The sequence below is a fragment of the Mustela putorius genome, unplaced genomic scaffold (assembly GCF_011764305.1).
Source record: "Mustela putorius furo isolate JIRA1106 unplaced genomic scaffold, ASM1176430v1.1 tig00003942_pilon_pilon_pilon, whole genome shotgun sequence".
Lineage (NCBI taxonomy): Eukaryota > Metazoa > Chordata > Mammalia > Carnivora > Mustelidae > Mustela > Mustela putorius.
The window spans coordinates 20,863,201-20,883,836 of NW_025422087.1; the positions used below are offsets into that span (position 1 = coordinate 20,863,201).

At 41.7% G+C, this 20,636-nt stretch overlaps 1 protein-coding gene across 4 annotated transcripts in view; it reads right to left on the reverse strand.

Annotated features, from left to right (window-relative positions):
• The window catches only part of ABL2 (ABL proto-oncogene 2, non-receptor tyrosine kinase), a 118,107-nt gene extending 97,773 nt beyond the window's left edge, over positions 1-20,334 (reverse strand). For 2 of the 4 annotated variants that reach the window (XM_004761995.3, XM_004761993.3), the window contains exon 1: positions 19,854-20,334. In XM_004761995.3, the coding sequence (XP_004762052.1) occupies positions 19,854-20,010 (157 nt within the window). In that variant the 5' untranslated portion in view covers positions 20,011-20,334. The remainder of the gene's footprint in view (positions 1-19,853) is intronic. The other 2 variants (XM_004761999.3, XM_004761997.3) reach the window with 1 other exon arrangement.
• Positions 20,335-20,636: the final 302 nt, after the last annotated feature.

Sequence of the window (20,636 nt, forward strand, 5' to 3'; positions counted from 1 at the left end):
CCCTGCTCCGCAGGAAGCCTGCTTCCCTCTCTCTCTCTCTCTGCCTGCCTCTCTGCCTACTTGTGATATCTGTCTTTCAAATAAATAAATAAAATCTTTTAAAAAAAAAAATTAAAAAAAAAAAAAAAAAAAAAGAATCTCAAGCAGACCCCAACGTGAGCGCAGTCCCCAGCCTGGGACTCAATCCCACAAAACCATGACCTGAGCAGAAACCAAGAGTTGAATGCTTAACCAACTAAGGCAGCAAGGTGCCCAACAAGGGATTTGTATTTAATAAACATGTTATACTTGGATAAATAACAATATAAAACACAAACATACTACACTTGGTCATTCTGCTGGCTTTCTAAACTGTCCCTTAAAACTCAGTCAAATATAAAACTAAATGCTCCAGGGAAGATCTTCAAGCCAGAAAACAGTTAATATGCACCATCATCCTCCCTGTTAGTACAGACTGCCCTCTCACTGAGGTCCTCAAGGTAACTTTCTTTAAATCATTCTTCACTTCACTTCTATTATTTTCCCAAAAATCATCTTCCTCAAAGTAAACAGTTTTCTATGTTCACTGCAAGTAACAAAAGCATCTACATTGTCTTTAGAAAGCTATACACAAAAGCCCATGCATTAAAAGAGGCATCTTGGGGCACCTGGGTGGGTCAGTGGGTTAAAGCCTCTGCCTTCAGCTCAGGTCATGATCTCAGGGTCCTGGGATCGAGCCCTGCATCGGGCTCTCTGCTCAGTGAGGAGCCTGCTTCCCTTCCTCTCTCTACCTGCCTGTCTGCCTACTTGTGATCTCTGTCTGTCAAATAAATAAATAAAATCTTTAAAAAATAAAAAAATAATAAAAGAGACATTTTGGTATACTAGAAAGTACAGTGGGGGCGCCTGGGTAGCTCAGTTGGTTAAGTCACTGCCTTCAGCTCAGGTCGTGATCCCAGAGTCCCAGGATCGAGTCACACATCGGGCTCCCAGCTCCGCAGGGAGTCTGCTTCTCCCTCTGACCTTCTCCCTTCTCATGCTCTCTCAAGTAAATAAATAAAATCTCAAAAAAAAAAAAAGGCACAGTGGGTCAGAACCTTATATTACATTCCAGTTCAGGTTGTACCACTTATTATACATTACTTAATTTAGTGTGAACAGGACATCAGACAATCCTTTGTGATAGGTTGTGTTAACATTTCTCTTCACACAACATATATTCACCATGAAAAAAGAAATTCAAATAATATAGATATATGCAGAGTTAAAAATGGAAGTTCCCTTTATATCTCCACTCCCACCACCCACCAAGGAGCCCAAGAAAATACTAATAAAATGTTGTTGTGGTGGTTAACAAACCAGCTAACTGACCTGTTTCATTCACAGCTATCTGGACCCAGACAAACCTCTGAATCTAACATCACTCAGAGATTCTAGAGTTTGAACTCGGCATAGTTACTAGATAGAAATTAGGGTTTTTTAAGTTTTGGGGGTTAGTGTGTTGCATATAACACAACAGTTACTCAATATTTAGCAAACAGGGGCGTCTGGGTGGCTCAGTGGGTTAAGCCGCTGCCTTCAGCTCAGGTCATGATCTCAGGGTTCTGGGATCGAGTCCCGCATCGGGCTCTCTGCTCAGGAGGGAGCCTGCTTCCTCCTCTCTCTCTCTGCCTGCCTCTCTGCCTACTTGTGATCTCCCTCTGTCAAATAAATAAATAAAATCTTTAAAAAAAAAATATTTAGCAAACAGTAAAGCAAACCAGGGTAATCATCACTGCTCTCCACTGCCTTTGCAGGCACAGGCAAAACTGCATCTTCCCCAACCCTGTGACATGATTTAAGGCCACACAATTTGCTCTGGCCAATGAAATAGAAGAAGTAGTGATGGGGGCACCTGGTGGCTCAGTCGTAGGTATCTGCTCTTGATCTCAGGGTCATGAGTTCAAACCCAGCCCTGGGTTCCACACTGGGTGAGAAGCCTACATTTTAAAAAAAAAAAAAAAAGGGGGGGGATATATGTCTCTTCCAACTTTTAAAGTTTCCACTAGTATTTGATTTCTCATTCCTCTTCCCCATGCAATGGCATCTGCCAACTTTCCAGCCTGGGTGTCTCGTTACAAAAGATGGGCACAGCCCCTCTCTTACCTCCCACCAAGCCCTTCCACCAACATACATGCAATGATCCACACTGAACATGTACTGTGAGTGACAAACTTTTGATGGGTTATTCCACTAAGATCGGCAGGGGAGCTATTGTTACCAACCCATAACCTAGTCTACCCTAACCAGACAGACCAACTGATTCTTAAGTTAATGTAAAAAAATAGGCAAGAAAGGAGACCCAGGAATATTCTGAACATGAAGAGCAATGAAGAACCAGCCCTACTAGTTAGCAGCAATAATAAACTGGTAAAATGGTAATACTAACTATATGCCAAACACTGTTCTAAGAACTTTATATACATGAACTCATTTATACCTTATAACAACCTAATCAAATAGGTATTATCATCTCCAATTTACAAATAAGGACACAAAACTACAGGGATGTTAAGTAACTTGGCAAAGGACACACAGCTAAGGAAGTGATAAAGACAAGATTTTAAAGCAAAGCAGTTTAGCACAAGTCCATATTCTTTTTTTTTTTTAAGAGTTTATTTATTTATTTGACAGAGAGAGATCACAAGCAGATGGAGAGGCAGGCAGAGAGAGAGAGAGAGAGAGAGAAAGCAGGCTCCCCACCGAGCAGAGAGCCTGATGCGGGACTCGATCCCAGGACCCTGAGATCATGACCTGAGCTGAAGGCAGTGGCTTAACCCACTGAGCCACCCAGGTGCCCCACAAGTCCATATTCTTAACCACCACGCTATCCCACACATTATAGAAAGTACCACAGTTAGGAGGCACCGGAGTGGCTCAGTCAATTGGAAAATCCAACCCTTGGTTTCGGCTCAGATCATGATCTCAGGGTCATGAGACTGAGTCCCACATGGGGCTCCATGTCTGCTTCAGATTCTTTCTCCTTCTCCTTCCCCTTTTGCCCCTACCTGCTTACGCATGCACTCTCTCTCAAATAAAATCTAAAAAAAAAAAAAAAAAAAGATACCAAAATTAAAACAGCATGTACTGGCACATAATTAGACAGGCAAATCATCAGAACAGAAAATCCAAAAATAGAATTAAATGTGCACAGGATTTTAGTATACAAAAAGGTGAATAAAAGATAGTTTATTTGGGGTGCCTGTGTGGCTCAGTTAATCTGTATTCAGCTCAGGTCATGATCCCAAGGTCCTAGGATTGAGCTCCACATCAGGTTCCCTGCTTTGCAGGGAGTCTGCTTCTCCCTCTGCCTGTCGCTCCCCTTGCTTGTGCTCTCTCTCTCACACTCTGCCAAATAAATAAGTAAAATCTTAAAAAAAAAAAAAAAAAGATAGTTTATTCAATAAGTGGTTATTATGAAATATCCATATCCTTTCTTTTTTTTTTTTTTAAGATTTTATTTATTTATTTATTTATTTGACAGAGAGAAATCACAGACGGAAAGGCAGGCAGAGAGAGAGAGGGAAGCAGGCTCCCCGCTGAGCAGAGAGCCCAATGCGGGACTCGATCCCAGGACGCTGAGATTATGACCTGAGCCGAAGGCAGTGGCTCAACCCACTGAGCCACCCAGGCGCCCATCCATATCCTTTCTTGTCATCAAGTTCAATTCAAGGCATTTATCCTAGAGCTACACTAATATGTTTGCAAAAAATAATAAGGCTTTTCACTGCAGCACTGTTTATAAAACAACCTAATTATATAATTTATCCCTATAATGAAATGCTATGCATGCATTAAAAAAAAAAGAAACAAGTTCTTTATTTACTAACATGAAAGAATCCCCAAGATAAATTAAGTTGAAAACGCCAAGGTGCAAAACAATGCATACATACATGTTTCCACTGGTCTTAAAAAAAAAAAAAAAAAAGGACTGGGGAGATACACAGGCATACACATACATATAAACTATATCTCTGGAAGTATACACAAGACGCTGGTGAATGGATTGCCAAAATTTGAGTGGCCAGAGGAAAGGAAGTGGCAGGAACATTTCCATACCATATGAATTTTAAACCATGTAAAGATACTGACCATTCAATAAATAGACAAATTATTTAAATTTTAAAAGAGTAAGGGGCGCCTTGGGGGCTCAGTGGTTTAAGCCTCTGCCTTCGGCTCAGGTCGTGATCTCAGGGTCCTGGGATGGAGCCCCGCGTCGGGCTCTCTGCTCAGCTTGGAGCCTGCTTTCCCCTCTCTCTCTGCCTGCCTCTCCGCCTACTTCTGATCTCTGTCTATAAAATAAATAAACAAAATCTTTAAAAAAAAAAAAATTTTAAAGAGTAAGACTGAGCCATTGAACAGCAAGGATTAATGCCAAAAGAATATATTGAGAATTTTCATGATAAAGAGAAGCTCACAGCCATTACACTTCATATACAAGCTAAAACGGAGAAAGCCAGCTGGAAGAAAAGGAAAACTGAACAGATGTATACAGCAAAAAAGATGCCAAAACCTTGTAGCCTCTGAAAGAGAATGATGGAGCTTGCAGTCTCAATTTCTAGTTGCTTACCGGCTCCAGTTTCCGAAAGGACCAGCTGCAGAAGGATTCCTATCTACGGAGTGTCATGATCCCCAGGGCACCCACATACAATTCTCCCTTCTACCACCTTCTGGAGTTAGCACCACTGGTTCGCCATTCCTTTTTACCTTAGAGCCCCTAGCTAGCTCTTCTACCTATATGAATGAGAAAGCACTTTAGGATGACTTCCAAGTGCCCCGTGTAGAGAAGAAAGATTATGATTTACCTAAGTGCTAGAGATAACTAATCAGAATGCTGATAATTGTGTCAAAACAGAATAAAACTACAAACTACACTTACCTATATATCCAGAAGCACTGAAATCTGATAACTAAACAGAGGCACATAACAAGTCTAAGTACAATATACTACCTTGTATTAAGGCCTCAACATGGTCATAATTGTTATTTAAATCATTTGGAACTTATAAAACTTAAGTATATTAACCAATAAAAATACCAGCCATTTTTGTTAAGTTGCTTTTCTACCACTTTTTTTTCTATCGCTTTGTTGCTTTTTTATCATTTTTTGAGCACTTTTATCATTCACCATGCACTCTCTGGGAATTTTATACATAATCATTTTCACAACTCTGTAAAGTAGGTACTATTAGCATGACTATCTTACAGATGAAAAAACAGAGAAAATAAGTAACTTGTCCAGAAATACTATTTCCAAGGTCTCCCAGGGTTCTAAATTTGTCATACCTTTGTCAAGATACCAAAGTCACAAATGTAATCCAGGCTTTAAACCCACACAGTCTAACACCAGAATCCTTGCTGTTAACAGCATGCTTAAAAATGGCTGCAACTCTGACTGATGTTTACAACTGAAAGCACTCAACTAGGGAACCCAAAGGCTTCAAGAATTCCAAGTGTAAAAAATCTGTTCACATCAAGATCAGAGAGCAAACAGTCATTCTTGGTAGATGAGTAATCTCATAAATTTACTATGTATATATTTTTTTAGATTTTATTTATTTATTTATTTGTTTGTTTGACTGACAGAAATCACAAGTAAGCAGAGAGGCAGGCAGAGAGAGAGAGGAGGAAGCAGGCTCTCCGCTGAGCAGGGAGCCCAATGTGGGGCTCGATCCCAGGACCCTGGAATCATGACCTGAGCTGAAGACAGAGGCTTTAACCCACTGAGCCACCCAGATGCCCCCGTAAGAGATTCTTAATCTCACAAAACGAACTCAGGGTTGTTGGGGAGGCGGGGTAGGGATAGGGTGGCTGGGTTATGGACACTGGGGAGGGTACGTGCCATGGTGAGTGCTGTGAAATGTGAAAGCCTGATGATTCACAGACCTGTACCCTGGGGTAAATAATATATTATATGTTAATATAAAAAAAAAATCTCTATACCCAAGGTGGGGCTCAAACTCACGACCCTGAGATCAAGAGTCACATGCTCTACTGACTGAGCCAACCAGGTGCCCCCTGGGGGGGAAATTTTTTTTTTTTTAAGTAAAAAATTTTTTTTTAAGTAAGCTCTATGCCCAGTTTGGAGCCCAACACTCACAACCCTGAAAGCAAGACCGGAGCTGACATCAAGAGCTGGACACTTAATTGACTGACCCACTTAAAAGGGATACCTAAAAATACTTAAAAAGTGCTAAATTTATAGTTGCTACCAAAACCCAAAAATATTTATCGAAAGTCTGGAGTACCTAGCTCACAATGACTCTCCTGAAAAGTCCTTCTCATACATGGTATGCCCACAGCAGCCAAACACATTCTAGGTCAGAAGTTTTCCACCAGAGGTAATTTTACCCCCAGAAAGACACTGGCAATATCTACAGACATTTTTTGGTCATCACAATTAGGTGAGTGCTATTGGCATTTAGTTATTAGGAGCCAGAGTTGCTGCTAAACATCCTACAATGTGTAGGATAGTGATAGTCCCCACTACCACCACAACAAAATCCAGCCCCAAGTGTCAATATTATGGAGACTAAGGAATCCTATTATGGGTGAACTCACCACCAATCACAGTGACTGTCCAAGGAGTTTAGAAATGAGGCTAAGAAATGAAAGTTTACTATAAACCATCCTCTTGATCAAAGAAATTTTAAAGAACTGGAAAGTGTGATATGAATTGAATGCCTAAGAGGGAAGAATCAAGTGAGTAAATAGTTAAAACAAAAGTCAACAAATAAATATTGCCTGAGTTTCTAGCAGCCTTTCACTTCCTGTTTCTGGACCAACCTAGCTGCATTATTGTACTTGAGCAGCCAATGTCCCCATATAAATTTTCTATAGATTACATAATCTAGAATTGGTCTCTATTACTTTTAACCAAGAGTCCTACTCACACATATCACCCAAAGAAAACTGCTAAGGTAGAGAAGACTTGACTATAGTACACAATAGTTCGACACTGTTAAATCAGAAATAAATAAGTGAATCAAATCAATTTGGTGAAATTTTTTTTTTTTTTTTTTTTAAAGATTTTATTTATTTATTTGAGAGAGAGACAGTGAGAGAGAGCATGAGCGAGGAGAAGGTCAGAGGGAGAAGCAGACTCCCCATGCAGCTGGGAGCCCGATGCGGGACTCGATCCCGGGACTCCGGGATCATGACCCGAGCCGAAGGCAGTCGTCCAACCAACTGAGCCACCCAGGCGTCCCTGGTGAAATTTTATAATAATGGAAACCAATGGTGAGATATAGAAAAAAGATCAATGACCACTAATCTATAAATATATATAAATATATGGATAGCAGAGGAAATAGGTTAGGCAAATAATGTGAAAACCAGGAAAACAGTCAAAACGTCCTAAACTAGCTAGGGAGGTGAGAGAGATGGGGTAGCTGGGTGATGGATATTGGGGAGGGTATGTGCTATGGTAAGTATTCTGAACTGATGAATCACAGACCTGTACCCCGGAAACAAATAATACATTATATGTTAATAATAAAAAAAAAAGTCCTAAATTAGCAAGACAACCAAAATCCAAATATATAGGTAGTACATTACATAAAGATTCAGAAATAATCCTTTAAGATAGATTTCTCAAAGATTTACCTATTACGCTCTTGAGCTTTAAAAGGAAAAATTTTATATAACTCAATAGCACAAAAATTCTATTAAAAAATGGGCAGAGGAGGGGCACCTGGGTGGCTCAGTGAGTTAAAGCCTCTACCTTCAGCTCAGGTCACAGGGGATCAAGCCCTGTATCGAGCCCTGTATCAGGCTCTCTGCTCAGCAGGAAGCCTGCTTCCTCTCTCTCTGCCTGTCTCTCTGCCTACTTGTGTCAAATACTGTCTGTCAAATAAATAAATAAATAATCTTTAAAAAAAATTTTTTTTAAACAGGCAGAGGAAATGAACATCTTTCCAAAGAGACACAAAGAGCCAACAAGGATATGTTTCATATCCTTGTGCTGAAAAATCACTAATCAGAAAAATGTCAGTCAAAAACCACAATAAGATATCATCTCACACCTGTTAGAATAGCTATAACCAAAAAAGATGAGATGACCAGTGTTATCACCCTTGTGCATTGTTGGTGGGCATGTGAACTGGTAGAGCCACTATGGAAAATAGTATGAAGGTTCCTCAAAAAAATTTAAAAAATAGAACTACCATATAAACCAGCAATTCCACTTCTAAGTCTGTACCCAAAAAATGACACTTAAAATTACAACAATTATAAAATGCCCACAAATAAGCCTAACAAGAAATATCCAAAACAGTAACTGAAAACTCTTTTTTACTTAAAGACATTTTTTACTTATAGGCAAAAGGATACCCTACTCTTCGAATTAAGTACACAATGATGCAACAGTGTCAATTTGCCTGCAAATTAACCAGTAATTTTACAGATTTTTTTTTTAAAGATTTTATTTATTTATTTGACAGAGAGAAATCACAAGTAGATGGAGAGGCAGGCAGAGAGAGAGAGAGGGAAGCAGGCTCTCTGCTGAGCAGAGAGCCCGATGCGGGACTCGATCCCAGGACTCTGAGATCACGACCCGAGCTGAAGGCAGCGGCTTAACCCACTGAGCCACCCAGGCGCCCAGTAATTTTACAGATTATCCAAATCCCATCAAAATCTAAATTTCTAAATCTTAACAATCTAAATCCTAGTGATCTTTGAAGGTCATAATAATAATATCCAAATATATTTTGAAAAAGAACACAATGATGGGGAGCTACCCAAATAAACACATATGCTTTAAGCTTATAATCAAATTATTATAAATAAAATAATATGTAAAACAATGTGTAGGAAGAGAAAGAGGAATGGAATCATGTAGATAATTTTTCAAAGGTGTGTACATTTAAGATTTTGACATATGAGAAATATGGCTCTTCAAAGCAGTGGGAACTGATAAGCTATTTTGTTAGTGCAATGGAAAAATATTAAGTTGGTTCCAACCATCAATGAATGAATGAATGGATGGATAGATGGATGGATAAATATTTCACATAAGTTCAAGTTGGTAATGTAAAGGGAAAAAATACCAGAAGAGAAAAACAGATCTTTGATAATCTTGTAAACAAATATTCATCAACTTAGAAAAATGGCTAATATCTAAACAAAATGGTTATTATATGTATCTAAATCGTGCAACACGATAAAGCTGTTGAAAAGAATGGCAGATTGACACATACGGCATAGAAAGGTCTTCCAGATACATTAAATACAAAAAAAACAAATCCGGGAGAAAAAAATTCATACAGTACAATACTATTTATGAAATGGCAAGAGAACTCTAAGTATGTACACTTTTATACATGTAAATATATACAACGTTCTGGGAAAATACAAATCAAACCACGAACAGTACTTACCTCTAACAACAGAACAGAATGGTGGGATTATCAAAGGTTAGTCTTGGTTTAGTCTTGGTTATATGCTTCTGTATTAATTTGGTCTTTTTATATTGCGATACCTCTTCATAGGTTTATATACAATTAAAACTACAATCTCAAAACAAAAAGGAAGCTATTTAACAAAAACCTTCATGTATCAACCTTTCTTTCCTGTAAGAAACACGTAAGTGGGTGTGCTTGGGTGGCTCTGTGGGTTAACCATTCAACTCTTGGTTTTAGCTGAGGTCAGGATCTCAGGGTTATGAGATCAAGCCCTGTGTCCGGCTCTGTGTTCAGCATGGAGTCTCCTTGTCCCTTTCCCTCTGCTCCTTCCTCTCTCTTAAATGAATAAAATCTTGAAAGAAACAAAGAAAGAAAGAAAAAGGGACTCCTAGGTGGCTCAGTCGGTTAAGATCTGCTCTCCACTCAGGTCTTGATCCTGGGGTCCTGGGATCAAGTCCTGCATCATCATGGGGCTATTTGCTCAGCAGGGAGCCTACTTCTCCCTGACTGCCGCTGTGCCTACTTGTGCTCTCTGACAAATGAATAAAATCTTAAAAAAGAAAGAAACAAACAGAGGGTGATACCAACTCTGCCTGTTAGTATGCTAGTTTTAGGAAAATGTTTTCTTAGTAATTATCTAGAACCACAAAATGCTAAGTGGCAATCTTTAGTCCTAACTCAGTATTGATATTTTAATTTGCTGGAATTACTATAGAGAGAGGAACAGGCTAACAGACAGTATGCATACATACTATATATTAGATGAAGCCACAGATCATTTTCTTTGACCCTGACCACATCAAGTGAAAGGTTTCTGAAACTCCCCTGTCTTTGGAAAGCAAACCAGAGAATATAAATTGCCTGGCTGGGCCTGTGGAGCTTTGTGTCCTACTAGATCAAAACCCCACACTGGCAGAGTTCACCATGGAGAAGCCAGCAATTCTACCACCACAGACTCAGCACATTTACAGCATGAAGCAAAAAGGCACAGGGGAGGCTTAACAGATTCCTAAGTTTTTAGCAATCATAATGAAATGTGGCACAGTATTATACTTAATGTGTATCAACCTATGTATTTGAGTGAAAGTTTAAGCAAAACAATACTGAGAAATTTTTCTAACTAGTGTAATAATCATAAATTTACACACTGAAATTATGCACTCAACTCAAAAAGGCAGGATTAGCAACCAAGGGTTATTGCATACAGTATCACACTTCCATACATGCAGACACACAAACCAGTAAGGATGTTCACCAACATCTATTTTAGCAGCATCAGTCTCTTGGACAGCTGTTCTAAATTACACCTGATCATGATCCCAGGGTCCTGGGATCAAGCCCACATAGGGCTCTCTGCTCAGCAGGGAGCCTGCTTCCACTCCTCCCTCTCTGCCTACTTGTGATCTCTGTCAAATGAATAAATAAAATCTTTAAAGAATAAATAAATAAATAACACCTGAAAAATTCTCTCAGAGGTATTAAAATAAGCAATTACCGGGGGCACCTGGGTGGCTAAGATGGTAAAGCATCTGCCATGGGCTCAGGTGATGATCTTGGGATCCTGGAATGGATCTCCACATCCGGTTCCCTACTCAGTGGGGAGTCTGCTTCTCCCTCTCCCTCTGCCCCCAATTTGTTCTAATAAATAAGTAAAAATCTTAAAAATCGTAATTTCTAAAAAGCAAAGAGTTGTAATCTGTAAGATGGAGAAAGTATAAAATTATATAAAATATGACATATATTAATATATTAATAGAAGTCCCATGTTAAATTATATAAAACATAAAATTTTAAGGGGTGCCTGTGTGGTTCAGCCGGTTAAGCATCTGCCTTCAACTCAGGTCATGATCCCAGGGTCCTGGGATCAAGCCCCATGTCAGGCTCTCTGTTCAGCAGGGAGTGTGCTTCTCCCTCCCCTTCTGCCTGCTATTTCACCTGCTTGTGCTCTCATTCTCCATCAAATACATAAAATCTTTAAATACATATATTTTTATATATAAATATATAAATGTACATACTACACAAACAAACATACACACACGGTTTTAAGTATGAAATACCAGTAACGCTAAGCCTAGAAGTTAGGACCATAGTTCCACATTACAGTGAGATTCCAAACAGCATCCTGAGTACTTACTGCTCCCTTTGTTATACCATAATATTGGGAGTCTCAATTCATAGCCACAGAATATACAGACCCAACTCTGGCCTACCATTCTGAAAACCTCATCACTGGTCTCAAGAGAGATTTTAAAAAACTAAAACTCACAGATACAGATGTACGTGGACACATCCTCCAAAAGGCCCAACATATACCAAAAATATAGTTACAAATAGGTATCCCAGTATCTTTGGGCTCTAATCTCTTTCAGCTGGCAAGCAGGGGTTTACGCTTTTAAATGAAAAAACATGCCTGACACATAGCAGTCAATAGGTGGCAATTCTTTCTTCACCACTTCTTCTAAAGGCCCACCCTAAATCTGTCAACAGAACCCCGTGTCCTACCTTCTTTCTCTCTAATACTCTAGATTCTTTCAAAGTATAAGTCTCTCAACAGACCTCCAAACATATGAACTTTCAGAGATCAAAAAAAGCTGAGGCTAAAGCAAAAAGACATCTCTCTTTGTGCCACCAAAAGATGGTTTAAGATGGTGGACGCTTGCATACAGACACACCCGACTTGGAACAAATGGACTTTTGAACCAGTTTTAAGTAGAACAGAATCAATACGTTAGATTTTCTGACACAAATGACAATCTCTGAATAATCCTGATTCATTACTATTCTTAATTTCACATCACTCAAAGTGTTCTCTTAGTTCTCAAACTGCTGCCCCCAACAAGAAGCATCAGCAATACCTGGAAATTTGTCAGAAATGCAAATCTTAAATCCCACCTCAGACCTGAATCAGAACCACTGGGGATGGGACCAGCAATCTGTATTTAACAAACTCCCCACAAAGTTTGAGAACTATTCTATAAAATCTGGTGAAGACTCTACAGTGAAACTCCAAATTCATCTATTCCAAAAGAAATCTGTTAACATTGACAAGGTTAACATTCTCAAGTATTCTGAAATCTATGTGTAGTATATGATAAAAAGCACATCTGACTCACAAAATCATTATAAAAGTCCTACTAAAACATGCTTTTAAAAAGAAACTTTACAATGAGAGGTAAAAATAATGCAGGGAAGCACAAAAAGGTCTCAAAGGATATCAGATGAAGGAAGTTTTATTATGAAGTCATTAAATATTAACCAGAAAACAAATGTGCCAGCTCAGAATGAGGTCTCTACCTAAACATTACATTTGCATTGGCCTGTGTTTCTGGTTCACCTTCTCCAAGGGGGTGGGGGGGAAACATTCCTATAAAAAGAGTCAGTGAGGGCGCCTGGGTGGCTCAGTGGGTTAAAGCCTCTGCCTTCGGCTCAGGTCATGATCCCAGGTCCTGGGATCGAGCCCCACATCGGGCTCTCTGCTCTGCAGGGAGCCTGCTTCCTCCCCTCTCTCTCTCTGCCTCCCTCTCTGCCTACTTGTGATTTTTCTCTCTCTGTCAAATAAATAAAATCTTTAAAAAAAAAAAAAAGAGTCAGTGAAAAAGAACCATGGGCTATGTGTCCTCTGACTGACACCCAGCCCCTAAGACAAATCATTCTAAGAGAATAACACTTAAATACACTAATTCAGGGGCGCCTGGGTGGCTCAGTGGGTTAGGGCCTCTGCCTTCGGCTCAGGTTGTGATCCCAGGGTTCTGGAATCGAGCCCTACATCGGGCCCTCTGACTGGCAGGGAGCCTTCCTCCTCTCTCTCTGCCTGCCTCTCTGCCTACTTGTGATTTCTGTCTGTCAAATAAATAAATAAAATCTTTTTAAAAAATAAAATAAAACACTAATTCAGGGGCGCCTGGGTGGGTTAAGCCTCTGCCTTCGGCCCAGATCATGATCTCAGGGTCCTGAGATCCAGCCCTGCATCAGGCTCCCTGTTCGGCGTGAAGTCTCCTCCCTCTCCCTCTGTTGCTCCCCCTGCTCATAGTCTCTCTCTCTCAAGTAAATAAATCAAATCTTAAAAAAATAAAAAATAAATATATGTGCACCCCTATATTTACTGCAGCATCATGTACAGTAGCCAAGATATGGAAGCAGCCCCAAGTGTCCAACCACAGATGAATGAATATGTGGTGTACACACACACACACACACATACACACACCCAATTAGAGTATTACTCAAGATGAGATCTTGCCATTTGCGACAACATGGATGGACCTGGAGGATATTATGTTGGTGAAAAACAAATACGATATGATTTCACTTACATATAGAATCTAAAAAACAAACGAATGAACAAGAAGAAGAATCAGACCTATAAACAGAAAACTGATGGTTGCCAGAGCAGAAGAAGTTGGGGGGGAAGGATGAGCAAAATAGGAGAAAGGGTGTGGGAGATACAGGCTTCCAGTTATGGACATTACAGGAATAAAAAGCACAGCATGGGGAATATATGCACTGGTCCTGTTATAGTGCTGTACGGTGACATATGGTAGTTACACGTGTGGTGAGCATAGCATAATGTATATCATTGTTGAATCTCTATTTTGTACTCCTGAAACTAATGTAACATTGTGTACTAACTATAATTCAAATTGGAAGAAAGGAAAAAAAGGGGGTAACATTTACTTTCAGAGAAAGTAAGGCCTAATGTGAATTCAGGTCCCAAAAATTTCCCTACCTTTTTTTTTTCTTTTTAAAGATTTTATTTATTTGACAAAGAGAGAGAAATCACAAGTAGGAAGAGAGGCAGGCAGAGAGAGAGTGGGGAGGAAGCAGGCTCCCTGCAGAGCAGAGAGCCCAACATGGGGCTCAATCCCAAGACCCTGGGATCATGACCTGAGCCGAAGGCAGAGGCTTTAACCTACTGAGCCACCCAGGCGCCCCTTCCCTACCTTTTTGATGCTTTCTCAAAGTCAAGAGTCACCTCAGAGGAAAAAAAAAAAACTCAGAGAAAATAGAGACTTAAAATGTAAGTGGTAAGACAATGCCACGCTTTAGCATGCCCTCAAAATGACAACAGCAGTGTTTTATTTACAAAACATGTTCACATACAACTGACACAATCTCTACAACCATCTCAAAATAAGTGACAACATTCCTACTTATTGAATACTTAGTACATAATTTTATGAAGCTGGAAGCTGTAACTCTTTAGCAATGTCAGAAGACGAGATGTGAATGCAATTCTACTTCTAAAACCCATGTTCTCTAAATCTCTTCACTGGAGCAAAATTTGGAGGCAAAGCCATGAGTTTCAGGTCCATAATTTAACAGTTATGTGACCTTAGGAAGTCATTTAATTCCTTTAACTCCTCACCATCTATAAAACGGGAAGATCAATACCTGCCCCTACCTATTTCAGAGTAAAGAGAATAGTTTTAAAGATCAAATGAAATAGGGACGCCTGGGTGGCTCAGTGGGTTAAGCCGCTGCCTTCGGCTCAGGTCATGATCCCAAGGTCCTGGGATCGAGTCCCGCATCGGGCTCTCTGCTCAGCAGGGAGCCTGCTTCCTCCTCTCTCTCTCTCTGCCTGCCTCTCTGCCTACTTGTGATCTCTGTCTGTCAAATAAATAAATAAATAATCTTAAAAAATAAAAAATAAAATAAAATAAAATGATGAAATTGATTTAAGAGGAGTTATTCAAAACTTCATAATTTAAGGTTCATTTTTAGTAGTACTTTCAGCAAATTAGAGAAGCTGAGGTGAAATCACTCAACTGTTGCAAGGTCTGTCGGTTATAAAAAAAAGAAGTATTAACCCCAGATTACTAGTGACAGAACAGGAACTCACCAAAAAGGTTCAATAGCTGAGTTCAGAGAAGTCATACAGCACTCACTCCTTTCATACCAAAGCCAGCCCTATTATTTTTATTCCTTCTCAATTATTTTCATAAAAATCACTTCTGGAGGGGCACCTGGGTGGCTCAGTGGATTAAGCCACTGCCTTCAGCTCAGGTCATGATTTCAGGGTCCTGTGATGGAGTCCTGCATCAGGCTCTCTGTTCAGCAGGGAGACTGCTTCCCCCTGCTCCCCGCCCCTGCCTCTCTGCCTACTGGTGCTCTCTCTCTCTGTGTCAAACAAATAAAATCTTTTAAAAAAAAAATCACTTCTGGGGGCGCCTGGGTGGCTCAGTGGATTAAGCCGCTGCCTTCAGCTCAGGTCATGATCTCAGGGTCCTGGGATCGAGTCCCGCGTCGGGCTCTCTGCTCAGCAGGAAGCCTGCTTCTCTCTCTCTCTGCCTGCCTCTCTGTCTGCTGTGATCTCTCTCTATCAAATAAATAAAATCTTTAAAAAAAAAAAAAAAAAATCACTTCTGGAGAGGCAAATTATTATAACTTTCCCATATATTAACAATAAAAAATACCATGTCTTTCTACAGAAGAAAAATCATGGACTCAAACCCACTTCTATAACATCTATACATTTTTACTGATTAACTACAAACAATTATTTGACCTATATCTAAACCCACATGTAAGCTCAAAAGTCTGCCAGACCTAATAATTTCCTATATGAAATTATGTGCTAATATCTCAATTCTGAAACTCAAGACCACTATTTGTACACTACTTCCAGGATTCAGATTTTTTATGTAAATGTCAAATGACAGGTTCAGAAGCTTTAGAATCTGACTCATTTAGTCATTCAATTCAGAATCTACCAGGTTTTTGTTGTTGTTGTTGTTTTAATTTTATTTATTTGAGAGAGAGTGAGCAAGAGACAAAGAGAGATCACAGGAACAGGGCAGAGGGCTGAGCAGGGAGTGGGACTCCCAGGACCACTGAGCCCATGACCTGAGCCCAAGGCAGACGCTTAACCAGCAGAGCCACCCAGGGACCCTTCTACATTTTCCTAAGCAGCAGTTCTCAACTAGGAGCAATTTTGCTAAATGTCCCCTGGAGCGAGGTGGGGGGCAATGTTTGTAAACATTTCTGGTTGTCACAACTGGAGGCAAGGGTTGCCAGAAGAGGTTCTACTGGCATCTAGTGAGTAGAGGCCAGGATGCTGCTAAACATCCTACAAACCATAGGATACCCCTTCCCCCCAACAAGGAACTATCCATCCCAAAATATCTACAGTGCCAAGGCGGAGACACTGATCTATAGAAAAGTTTATAAACACTTTGGAGCACCTGAGCAGCTCAGCCGGTTCAACATCTGCTTTCAGCTTAGATCATGAACCTGGAGCCCCAAGATCAAGCCCCTCAATAGGCTCTATGCTCAGCGGGGAGTCTGCTTCTCTCTCTGCTCCTCACCCTGCTTGTGCACCCACTCTCTCTCAAATAAAGTAAAATCTTAAAAAAAAAAAAAAGTACCAGAATATTTTTAAAGTTTATAAACACTCATCTGTCTAGAAGTAGTACTAGAAGTAAATAAAGTAACCTTTATTTCCTATATTATCTACTAATGACAGTCTTTTCTTACTAAACTTCAGCAACAAACTTACCCTGTCCCATCCTTTTGATCTGCTTCTGACTTCCAAAATTGCTTATTACTTAAGCCAATTTCAAAACTTCATAATCTCTGACTCACCCCTAAAAATATACTATTTTTATAATAGTAGTGGTAGTAATCGCAGCAGTTAACAATATCAGCTCTTACTATTGGTCAGGCAACTAGTGCCTTATGAATATTAACTAATTTAGTCTTGGTACTATTATTAATGGTGCTCTTATCCCCATTTTACCAATGGAGTCCAAGGTATAAAAAGTTAAATAACTTGCCCAGAATCACACAAATAAACAGGTGAGGCGGGTTTCAAATCCAGGCAGAATGGCCGCAGAGTACATGCCCTTAATACTCCAAAGTGATCTCTCTTTCATCCTCTATACTGAATCATGAAGTCCTTCAAGTTCTATAAGGGACAGCAACATTCCCAGAGCCCAGTTAGGTAACAGGTAGTCAAAAAAACTTTTGTTCATGGAATGAAATATCCCTCAAACTTACTCCTATTTCCTTTGCGTCCACTTAAGGCCAGTCTTTCAGCATTACACACCTGGGTTTGTTGATATATCCTATGAATTAGCCAATCATGTAAACTGATATAAACTCCTCTGCCACATTTTCCATCACCCAGGCCCAATCAAACATACCCAAAGCTTTTTTGCCATCACTTCAGTTAGAATCATAAAATCTTAGAGTCAGAAGGTACCTCAGGGATCATCCAATCCTACATTTTGCAGATAAAGAAACCCAAAGATGGCAAGTAACTAAGTCACACAGCCAGGTGGAGCCAGGACCAGAACTTGATTCCCGCAGTTTTTGCTCTAGGATTGACTCCTGCAGAACTTGCTTCATTCCCAACAGATGTCTCCTCACCACCCCACCAAGAAATCATGTTAATTCCCACTGTTTATACTCAAGTTGTCTCTCCTGCCCAGCCTGCCCTCTTTTCCTTGCTCCATAGATCCAAATCCTTCCATCCTTCAAAATCTCTTGCTTTTCTGTTCTTCATGACATTCCTCCTTCTCAGAAAAGTTTGTCTTCAATAAGGTGCTGGAGGAAGAAAATCACTGTTGCCTGCTGGGCCAAGTTTAATGCATTCTAACACTTACCATAAAGCTAGGCTACTTGGATGATCTTCCTTGAAAGCGTGCCATCCATTCCTCCATTGTTCTAGGAAGTCATTTTAATAAAGACTAACTCACATATAACACCTTCATAAAATGTGCATATATATGGAAGAGAAGCTCACTCACATCTTTAACAGTAGACATGTAACACCTAAATAGCCCCAAATCACTTGTTATCTTCTCCATATAGAAATAACTCAGCATATTCACAAAGTCCAAATCCAGAGCTCTTTGATACAACTCAGCTGGCAGCCACAGTTCCCTTGGGATCATGGCTCTCTGCATACTACCATCTATCATTACTTCCTCCCAAACTCCCATTTCTAACAAATAGTTCACACTTCTTTTTCTTCCTCCTCTTCTGTACATTGTGCAATTTGGACACCCTCTTTTATTCTTTATTATTAGTGAAACGTGTTTGCCACCCCTCATCCAACCTCAACTATCCAGTCCTTTGTATAATAAGTCATATCTATCTCTTCAGCCTAAGGTCGTATGGTATCCCAACCCCATGAAGGTCAATTTGTTCTTCCCCCTCCCCACTCTTCCTTCCTCTAGAAAACTGGTCCCAAAAGTAGTGTGGATGCAGCTCAGAGGAAGCACAAAAAGATCTACTTGACTGCAGGAAAAAAAAAATATTGGAAATCTCATTATAGGGGCACCTGGGTGGCTCAGTGGTTAAGCCTCTGCCTTCAGCTCAGGTCATGATCTCAGGGTCCTGGGATCGAGCCCCACATCGGTCTCTCTGCTCAGCAGGGAGCCTGCTTCCCCCTCTCCCCTCTCTGCCTGACTCTCTGCCTACTTGTGATCTCTTTCTCTTTGTCAAAAAAATGAATAAATAAAATCTTAAAAAAAAAACCTCTCATCATGTTTTCATCTCATCCCTTCCTAAATTCTGTTTCTGAGTGCATGTATAAGTTACATAACATATTGATACAACAGAACAAGTACATATATAATTAACGATAACAAATTCTTGGGAGTGTGTGCTCTTTTACCGATAAGAGGATATGATCAAAAGAGTTGGAAGACAACCATTCTAAAAACACCTTGATAATGAGGTCAAAGTAATAGGTCCCAAACTATACAGAAGATTTATGTACACATGCACACACTGTAGGAAGAAAACTCTTGTGCATATCCAAAGTCCTAACCATGCCCACCAACCTCTAACCGCTGCCGGGTTCTCAGAATCGCGTCCTACTCAAAAGAAAACGTAGGACAGTCTGGCAATGCCTTTCATTTCCAGTCTGGGCTGAGGGGTGGAAATCCCAAAGCGCTGAGATACTACCCTTATCTTTGCCTTATCAGAGTATTTCAAGTCACTGCTCACTATTCTGACACTGTTCACAGTCTGACTTATACGTGTGTATACTTTATACGCCACCAGCTCCAGAGATTCAGTTCCTATTTCCAAATCCCTCGAGGCACAACCGATTCCCTTCGCTAACGACCGATTTACACCTACTGGACTGAGCTCACACCTCCCAGCATCCTCGCCTCCCCAGCGGATACTACCCACCGTCTTCCCCGAGCCACACAGTGTGCCCCAGGGAAGAGGACAGTCCATCCACCGCCCCTCAGACCACTTCTCTTCCCTTCTCCGCCCCCAGGAGCTGCCAGCCAGGCTGGAGACGGGAGGGGGGAGGGGTGTGACTCGCCTCCCGCGACTGGCCCAGATGGCAGCGGATTCCGCCCCCACTCTCAGGCACCCCGCCACCCCTAGACCCCTTAGAGCTGCCTGTCTCCTTCCCACCCCGCCCCAACCCCACCCCCGGCCTCCCTCACGCCAGCTCCCACACACACTCACCATGCTGGGTGAAGATATTGAAGCCGGCCTCTGTGGTGCGCCCCGCCAGGTCCCGCCTGCGGCCGGAGGGCCTGGCTGCACTGCTGACCCGGATCCCGCGAGGTTGCGGCTGCTGAAGCCCCGGAGCCTCCCCAACGCGGCCCACCTGCTGCCCCATCCCTGCGCTCGCGTACTCCCGCGCCCCCGCCGACCCCCGGTCACATTCCTACTCGGCTTCGGCCTCAGGCTCCCGGCGCTGCTCCGGCCTCTCCTTCCCAGCCCAGGCCCCGGCCCCGAGCGGTAGGGCCGTCGGCGGTTCCGCACGCAGACTCCTCAAAGCAGCCGCCGCGCTGCCTCTCGACGACTCACAGATTCTCCTTCTCGTTCCTCCCGCGGCTCCGCGTCCCCAACACCGCCGCCGCCGCCGCCATCTTTAAACCACCGAGCGCTGGGAGAGCGTGGGACAGAGCGTCTCCCGCCCCCCACCCGACCAGTCACCTCCGCTACTCGGAGGGAGGGCTTCCCGGCGACCCCGCCCCGCCCCGGCCCCACCCCGCCCGCGCCGCCCCCGCCTCCTCGCGGGGTAGGTCCCCCCACTGCCCACCCCGTCGTCCAGTCCACCGCTCCTTCGGGTCTTTCGGTCTCTGGGTGTCTTCGCGCCACCTGGGCCTCCCAGGTCTGAGTTCGTCCTAGCCGACCCCTCCCAGCTCCGGCTCTACATTGCTACCTACCGCCTTTTGGAGCTGGACGGTCTAAAGCCTTCCTTGTCCCACCTCCACTTGTCAAATGAGTCCGTTGCGCTGA